Source organism: Pangasianodon hypophthalmus, chromosome 2 (genome assembly GCF_027358585.1).
Source record: "Pangasianodon hypophthalmus isolate fPanHyp1 chromosome 2, fPanHyp1.pri, whole genome shotgun sequence".
Taxonomy (NCBI): Eukaryota; Metazoa; Chordata; class Actinopteri; order Siluriformes; family Pangasiidae; genus Pangasianodon; species Pangasianodon hypophthalmus.
Window position 1 is genome coordinate 1,107,501 of NC_069711.1, and position 9,409 is coordinate 1,116,909.

The following is a 9,409-nucleotide window of genomic DNA, read 5'->3' on the forward strand; positions in this document are numbered from 1 at the left end:
GTTACGTGTTACGTGTTTGCCTTCGTACTTTACGTGTTACGTGTTTGCCTTCGTACTTTACGTGTTACGTGCTTTACGTGTTACGTATGAAGGCAAACACGTAACACGTAAAGTACGAAGGCAAACACGTAAAGCACGTAACACGTAAAGTACGAAGGCAAACACGTAAAGCACGTAACACGTAAAGTACGAAGGCAAACACGTAAAGCACGTAACACGTAAAGTACGAAGGCAAACACGTAACACGTAAAGCACGATTTTCACACTTCACATTAGTGCGTTATTTAATTTGTGTTTAACTAGTTAGCTTTAGATGATGTATGTATATAGCTACTACGATTTCTCATCAGAACTAAAAAAAAATTAAAATAAAAAAAAAAACCTGACAGGCCACGCCCACAAGAGACGAGCGACACGAGTGACTTTAGACCATGTTAGTGTGTTGTGTGTTTTCACAATATTTTCATAAACCGCCATCACTTTGTCCTCCATGTTTGCGTTTGTCGCCCAACTCGTGACCTGATTGGTTGAGAGGTAACCAGGAAGTGCAGAGTTTTTTTTTTTTTTTTGTACAGATTGTTTAAAATAGTGTTTGTTCATCTATACGTCTCAGGACGCACTCGATATGCGACGACACCATCTCTGACATGAACAGGGTTCTGTCCGGTCAGCTCCAGGAGTCTCGCAGGAGCTCGTTCACAGGGGCAGGCGCCATGGCCAGGTAACACACACACACACACACACACACACACACACACACACACACACACACACACACACCCCTCCATGACTTTTCAGGGCTTGAATTTCGGCGCGGGATTGCGGGGATTGCGGGGATTGCGCATAATTTAAACCATTCCCGCAAGTTTAACTTTTACAATGCGAGAAATTCCCGCACAAATGTATTTGCTTCATCTCAGATCAAATTATGAAATACATCAACAGACGCGAAAAAAGAAATCACCGGTTCAAACAGTCCGCGTTTATTTTAGAGTTTAATTCCACAAACAGCGCTGTTTCGGCTTCCAAATGATATTATTTTAATCCCGAAATTCAAACATTAAATGCTGTTTTGCTCTTTATAGCGTGTGAGCGGATAGAGCGCGCCTGCCGAGTCAACACCGCCGCAACGAAGCTTGTTTGAACGAGAGCATCGTGTATTTTGTATAAAGTTTTTTTTTTAAAAAATAAAAACAAAGAAATTGAACTTAAACTGGAATATATGAAGTTCACTGACTCTGAAAGACATTAATATATAGTTTTAATCCAGTTCTTAATGTCAGTTTGGAGGAGGAGAGCATGACAAACTTTGTTATTAAGCTGTTTTGAAAACCACCATACATTAAAATCTGTAGATATAAATAAATGAAGATTATTAATTTTTAAACACATTATTAAACACAAAATTTATTCTCCACCCCTTAATCTTTAAATCCCCCCATGTGACCCATGTAAGGGGGGAAATTCAGGCCCTGCTTTTACTAAAGCTGTCAGATTTCTTTAATTATTCAAAATCTTTGACTGCATTTGAATATTTGCATATTTAATGAATATTCAGTAACTTCGACTTCACTATATGTGCTCACTGCATAGGGCTGACTGCTCCACGATCTACACACTCCCGTCCTGTAGCGCGGTGATTCCCAAACCCGGGCCTGAAGTATCTCCGCTCTGTTATCACTTTAATCATCTAACGAGTTAAATCAATTTGTTAAAAAGAAGTGATTGAGATCAGATCAGATCAGATAAATCAGATCAACCTGGATTGGGAAAACACTGTTTTATAGAATGTGTTGTATTATAGAAAAAAATAACACACTGCGTGAAATGCACAGGTTTCACACACACACACACACGATATTTAATCATGAATTAGCAATGGAAGAGATTTTAAAGGTTCTCTCTGCGATTGGTTCTGGATTCTGATTGGTCAGAAGATGTTGCACGGCGGACGCTCCGATTAAAAAACGTGAAACTTTCTGTACGAAGAGTTTGCGCTTCTTTGCGGTTTCTGACAAGCTTCCGTTGTCTTATTAACTTGAAGGGAGAGAAAAGAAAAGAAAGAGGCAGGTGAAGGAACGATTGTTTATAGCTGCTGTAACGTGAGTGAGAACTTGTTTCGCAGACGTTCGACAACGTTAAGTATAACCGTAAAAGGATTAAAAAAAAAAAAAAAAATGTATGACATGTTGTTCATTAATAAATTAAAAATTGTAATCGTTGGAAAATCACCGTAGCGTACGAGGAATAAAACACTTCGGGACATGCTGTTGTAGGAAAATAATCAACTTCATGATGGTAACAGGAACTCCGCTTCATCACATCACGCCGTCACTGATTTATTTTTAAATTTTTTGACGTCATCACTACAAATCACGCCTTGGATCTTGTGTGCATTTGACGCAAGAAGAGGAAGCTACATACTGTACCGAGAGAATCGTTGGTGTCTCACCTGTCCTGCCGTCGCAGGTTGTCCCACTTCCTGTTTATGCTGAGGAACTGGGCGTCCCACAGGCTGCAGCCCGAGGTCGAGCGCCCCGACTCCTTCCTGGAGCGATTCCGGGGTCCCGAGCTCAAAGATCTCTCCAGCCGCGGCAGCAACGCCCGCTCCTCTTTAGGCCACCCCGAGCGGCCTCACAAGAGGAAGTAAGTCACAGTGTCGCCTCCGCAGCTCAATCAATAAACAAAGACCAGATAAATACAGTCTGGTGTAAAGTCACATGACCTGAGCGGAGAAAAATGGGGCCTTGATTCATCCCTGTGCGGGACGATAGCGAATAAACACCACCAGCGTGATCCAGAGGGGCAGGATGTAGCGTCCCACTCAGCCTTTATAACAGGAATTATTAGATTATTAGCTAGAATTATAAACAGTAGAAGTAGTTTTATAGTTTTAATATCAGCACAGATTTCATTAGAAATAATAACACTGAATAATTCTTTCCTCTGAAGTCACTGGCCACTCGCACTTTACAATACGAACAACTGCAACAACACGGACGAGTAAGTATTTAACTGCATTTATAGCTATTTAACATCGTTTATTTATTTAGCAGGTTTTAACAGTAGGTCAGTAGCTAGAAATGGAGTAGTAACAGAGTTTCTACTACAGCAGAAATGTGTAAAAGTGGTGACTGTTAAAATTTACTTCTATATTAAAATTTACTTCTATAATTATATTCCTGGGGCTGTATCCTCAAACATTCTTAAACTCTTAAATTCTGCTCCTAACAGGTTAGATTTAAGATTTAAAAAGTCTCAGTCTAAAAGTAACTCACCAAGCATTTTAGTAAAATTGGGTACAATTAGTCCTAAACTTAAGATTCCTCATGTTTCAGTTTAAACATTTTAGTAAAAATTGGTAGGTTAGTCTTATATTTAAATTATTTAGACTAATTATTTACACTAAAACTAAAATTGAGTATATTATTCCTAATATTAAGATTTCAAAATTTCCAGTCTATGCATTGTTTTTCAAATAAAATTGGTTATGTTAATCCTAATTTCAAAAGTCCTAATTTAAAAGTAATTCAGCAAACATTTTAATGAAATTGGGTACTTTTTTAAAATTAAAATTATCATTAGTCCTAATTTTACAACGTCTAACTATTTTGCACTTAAAAAAAACTCCAAACATTTTAGGAAAAATTTGTTTTTTTAATCCTAATTTTAAGACTCCTCTTTAATAAAACTGTGTATATTAGTTAGTATACTAATATTAGTAATATTAGTATATTATTAATTTTAAGATTCCTACTTTTTCAGGCTGAAAATAATTAAATATAATAAAATAATTAAAAATAAAAGTAAAAATGAGTACATTAGTCTAGATTTTAAGACTTGTAATTACTGTAGACTAAGAGAAAAACAGCAAACATATAAAAATGTGTTCATCACTCCTAAGTTTGAGACTCCTTTCTTTTTCATTCTAGCAATGTTTATTAAAAATTGGAAGTCTGAAAGTCTTAAAATTAAAGTCTTAAGTCTTGGTAGTTTTAGTTTAAGAATAAAACACCAAAATTTTTAATAAAATGGTCAGATTAGTCTAAAGTTTAAGACTCCTAATTTTTCAGTCTAGACATTTGTAGTAAAACCTGGTCATTAGTGTTAATTTTAAGAACCTAATTTTTCCGTTTAAAAGTAATTCATCAAGTATTTTAATAAAATCTGTCCTAATTATTTTAGTCTAAAAAGAAAAGGCTTTTTAAGACGCTAATACTAATTTTTTTGGTAAATCACGAAGCATTTCAGTACAAAAACAGCTAGAGATTAAAATCTGCAGGTTATATTACTGGTAAGAGATTTATTTATTTATTTATTGATTGATTGATTGATTGATTGATTGATTGTGAATGCAGCCCCAGTGTATGTAGTAATGGAGAAATGGAGATTATGAATGTGTGAGCTAGTGCTGCCCCCTAGAGGTGAATAAATTAGTACACCCTGGTAGACTACTGCTGTAGGTCTTTAGTGGTCCCTAGCAGAAAACACCTTAATCTGTTAAACTGAATAAATCCAAAAAAAAAAAAAAAAAACAAATGTCACCTTTAGCAAAAAGAAAGATGAGAAAAAAGATGGAGACAAGAAGGAAGAGAAAAAAGATGAAAAGAAGGACGATAAGAAGGATAAGAAGGATGATAAAAAGACAGAAGAGCCTCAGTAAGTATGCAGCAAGTACCAGGTAAATGTTTGGACACACCTACTCACCTGCAAAAAAAAAACCTTTAAGATCATGAATATCTATTTATCTATCTATCTATCTATCTATCTATCTATCTATCTATCTACCCATTATTCTAATTATTCATTATTTTAATTATTCACCCATTGTTTTAATCATTCTTAGAATTTCTATTACATTTTATTTTCATTATTTGTGTCTTCCTTTATGCTGTTTTTATTAGCATTTCTTTCGTTTGTGTAAAAAACTTCTTTTTTTTTTAAATCTAAGAAATGTACGAATAATTATAAATACAATTATTACTATTATCACGTTGAATACGAATAAATTTATTCGTAAATTGTTCGCAGGAGCACTTAAATAAGTTTAGAGTAAATTTCCATATAAGGGAACTCACTAATGCGAACAAATCGTATAATTGTCAACGAGTTCCTGTGACTTTATATATGAATCACGCTGATTAGTTACTCTTAGTCACATCATGTCGAAAGAAAGTGATTCCTAAAGACTAGCTAGAGCAAAAGTAATGGCACCCCATAAAAGGCAGAGCAGTTAGTGTGTGTCTGTGGTAGCTGATGCGCTGCAGTGGCTGAGCTGCAATTATTGGATTTTCTTTCACCATTTAGTCGCCATTTTGACGCTTTGTGGGCGTGGCTAAATATAAATTGTGCTGTGAACATGCTTGGTAATTTATGACTGTTAATTTGTTAGTCATGAATCATTTGCTTTCGGTTCTAATGACGATAGAATAAATGAATAAACTGATGTATAAGCTGCTACACTCCTTATAAGATCTTTGATGCTCATTTAAGCTTCATATTTTTAGGAAAAACGCGTGGATCATGGATCCAGCCACAGACACATACTATCGATGGCTGGCGATAATAGCAGGGCCGGTGTTTTACAACCTGATGATGCTCATAACAAGGTCTGAACTTGAACATGGCTCATATTTTAATTAATTAAGCGTAATTAAATGGTGGTGGTGGTGGTAGGAGTTCTTACGGCATTCTTATCTCTATAGATCATGTTTTAATGAGCTTCAGGACTCGTACATGACTCTGTGGATGATCCTGGACTTCTCATCAGATTTGATCTACTACATGGACACATTTGTGAGATCAAGAACAGGTAAAAAGAAAATAAATAAAAAAGCCGTTTTTCAAAGTGAAAAATTTTCCAGGATGAAACTGAATTATTATCCGTGATTTATAGGTTTCCTAGAGCAAGGACTTCTGGTGAAAGACACCAAGAAGTTGATGGAGAATTACAGGAAAACGGCGCAGTTTAAATACGACATCTTCTCCATGCTCCCGACGGATATTTTCATGATCAAGATTGGATACAACAACCCCGAACTACGCTTCAACCGCCTCTTCAAAATGGCGCGTCTCTTCGAGTTCTTCGATCGAACCGAGACCAGAACTAACTACCCCAACATCTTCCGTATCAGCAACCTCGTACTTTACATCCTCGTCATCATCCACTGGAACGCCTGCATCTTTTTCGCCATTTCCAAAACCATCGGCTTCGGGACGGACACGTGGGTGTATCCGAACATCAGCCATCCGGAATACGGGCGCCTGGCGAGGAAATACATCTACTGCCTGTACTGGTCCACGCTGACGCTCACCACCATCGGAGAAACCCCGCCTCCAGTCAGAGACGTCGAGTACCTCTTTGTGGTCACCGACTTCCTCATCGGAGTACTGATCTTCGCCACGATCGTCGGTAACGTGGGCGCGATGATCTCCAACATGAACGCGTCGCGCGCCGAGTTCCAGGCCAAGATCGACTCCATCAAGCAGTACATGCAGTTCCGAAACGTCACCAAAGATCTAGAGGCAAGAGTCATCAAGTGGTTCGATTACCTCTGGACGGAGAAGAAAACCTGCGATGAGAAGGAGGTGCTGAAGAACCTTCCAGACAAGCTTAAAGCGGAGATCGCCATCAACGTCCATCTGGACACGCTGAAGAAGGTGCGGATCTTCCAGGATTGCGAAGCCGGACTGCTTATTGAACTGGTCCTCAAACTTCAGCCTCAAGTCTTCAGCCCTGGAGATTACATCTGCAAGAAGGGCGACATCGGACGAGAGATGTACATCATCAAAGAAGGGAAGCTCGCCGTGGTGGCGGACGACGGCGTCACGCAGTTCGTCGTGCTCAGCGACGGCGCGTACTTCGGAGAAATCAGCATCCTCGGGATCAAAGGCAGCAAAGCCGGGAACAGGAGAACCGCCAACATCCGCAGCGTGGGCTACTCCGACCTCTTCGCCCTCTCCAAAGACGACCTAATGGAGGCGCTGACCGAGTACCCCGAAGCCAAAAAGGCGCTGGAGGAGAAGGGTAAGTCGATCCTGAGGAAGGATAACCTCCTGGACGAGGCGGCGGCCAACGCCGGGGCCGACCCCAAAGATCTGGAGGAGAAGATCTTACAATTGGAGACCAACCTTGACGTAATGACCACCAAGTTCGCCAGACTGGTAGCGGAATACACGTCCTACCAGTGCAGGATAAAGCAGAGGCTCACCAACATGGAGAACAAAGTGAAGACGCTGAGGGAGGAAGATCTCTCCGAGGTGGTCGCCGACAAAAAGAAGGAGGAGGAGAAGAAAACAAAATAGGCGACGTGTTCTGGAATATAGGCAGTTTATTCGACGTTTTTATTTATACATTTTGGTTATATGTAACTTTGTATATAACACAAGTTGTTTTCAGTTTTATTTACATGTACAGACTGTAGATCTTTAAAGGTAAACTATGTTTCTCAAATTGTACAGCGCTATAGTTCACATTTCTCCTTTCACTTGTCCAAAGAGATCTTTCCGTAGTTATCTTTAAAGCTGCAGTGTTGTTCAGCCTCCGCAGCCTCTCTTTATCCGTTTACTCCAAATTCACTACCCTTACTTCTGACTGTTACAAAGCGCTTGCACTGGAGACTCCTTCCATAAGCGAATCCAGAATCCAGCAGCACTGTGGTGTAAATACGGTTCTTAACACGTAGCCTATAAGATGTAAACGTAATCAGATGTAATGGAACGCCATCATGAAGAAATAAATAAACTGATTTAATTTTTTTTTTTTTTTTCTCTATCTTCAGACTTTGAGTGCAGCAGTTCAGGAGAATGAGGTGAAGGAGTGATGAGAGAGGAGGAAAGGAAAGGAAAGGAAAGAATAGAGGTGAGAGAAAGGGAAAAAAAAGGAGAGGAAGGATATTTATAATTAGCATCAGGTTTGTTCTTGATTTTTTGCACCAACTATTTTGTTTTAGTCAAAACTCAATTCCTTTCAGAGATAGAACTATATTTTCAAAGAGAAGAAAGTGCAGAATTTGGGAATATTTTCTTTCTTTTTTCTCATTACATCATTCTGAGTTTTAAACGTTTATCGACTGAGATCAGTATCATCTGCCTCTTATCAACCATCAAAGCACTAATTTAACATTTAATTTAACATTTTATGTTACCGAGTCATTTTCCGGATATCATGACAAACCTGTCCTTTCATTTATTGCTCGTGACGTAGTTTAAAAAATTTCAAGAAGCTCCACATAACAGGCGTGATTGTTTAACTTTAAAAGGTTCATACGCAGTTTAAAAAAAAAAAAAAAAAAGATGTGATTTTCCTTCTTCATTGTAATTATTCATCACATAAGTGGGCTGAACACAAGCATATGCAAATTAGAAGTTTTTAATAATATAAACAATTTTAAAAGATGTTTTGTCTCCTTTTTTCACGTCATTGGTGTTGCTTATTTTAAAACCTTGTTAATTTTTTTTTTTTTTTAAATTGTGAACAATTGCTTCCTGGGTCAAAGTTCAGAAGCTTTTTCAACCAGCGCCAGTAGAGTTAGAATTATACTTAAAATAATTTTTAACTGAAAAACAAAAAAGCATTTAATAGAATAACTTATCGATGGTGGTGTGATTAGTGAGGAGTGCTTTGAGAGGATGTTGACGCCATCTTGGAAAATAAATCTTTAATGGAAATTTGTCAGTGGTGTAACAACCAGCGACAATAACCCCAGAGACGTAAAGTAATGGCACCACATTAAAGACCAAGAATATAATTTAGTCATTCTTACAGTCAAAATGTCCAAATATTAAAAAATTTCGAAAGCTAGTCCGAAAGTAATGTTTATAACGTGCATTTTTCTAAACGTGATGTCCTTATATTCATTCATGAATATGAAATGAAATGAAATAATCTGTTTCTCATACACACTGATAAACCAGAGAAACCCTAAAGTACAGAAATGATTCTGAAATATTGCTATATCAGTTTAGGTGACGCTGACGATGATGATTATCCAGCTCAGGTTCGGTTCACTCGCGCCATTACTGAGGCACACTAGTAATACATCACTGCCACCTAGTGGATAGATTCTGAACTACAGCAATAAATAAATAAATAAATTAGATAAACAAACACATTGCCGCTTTATTAGTATTAGGAAAACACGTACATAGTGCAAGAACATCCGTACTTCTTCATGGCATGGATTCCATAAGGTGTTGGAGATATTCCTGGTGCGAATCTTCCGTTCTAACCACATCCCAAACGCGCTCTGGAGGCCACTGAGGACACCGCGACGTGCCGCATTACGATACAGAAAGCTTCCGTAAGATGTGTACGTGGTTGCTATAAACGGATGCACCTGGTCAGCAACGATACTCAGCTACGCTGCGGAGTGCGAACAGACTGTGAACAATCGGTATTATGGCGTCC

At 38.2% G+C, this 9,409-nt stretch overlaps 1 protein-coding gene across 4 annotated transcripts in view; it reads left to right on the top strand.

The window, feature by feature from the left end:
• cnga3a (cyclic nucleotide gated channel subunit alpha 3a) overlaps positions 1-8,464 on the top strand; it is a 14,106-nt gene extending 5,642 nt beyond the window's left edge. Inside the window, exons 3-9 of one of the 4 annotated variants that reach the window (XM_034309902.2) lie at positions 614-721; positions 2,470-2,646; positions 2,953-3,003; positions 4,552-4,659; positions 5,508-5,609; positions 5,706-5,812; positions 5,897-8,464. In XM_034309902.2, coding sequence (XP_034165793.1) covers positions 614-721; positions 2,470-2,646; positions 2,953-3,003; positions 4,552-4,659; positions 5,508-5,609; positions 5,706-5,812; positions 5,897-7,305 — 2,062 coding nt within the window. In that variant the 3' untranslated portion in view covers positions 7,306-8,464. Of the gene's footprint in view, positions 1-613; positions 722-1,593; positions 2,647-2,952; positions 3,004-4,551; positions 4,660-5,507; positions 5,610-5,705; positions 5,813-5,896 lie in introns of those variants that run through there. The other 3 variants (XM_053229868.1, XM_053229866.1, XM_034309904.2) reach the window with 3 other exon arrangements.
• Positions 8,465-9,409: the final 945 nt, after the last annotated feature.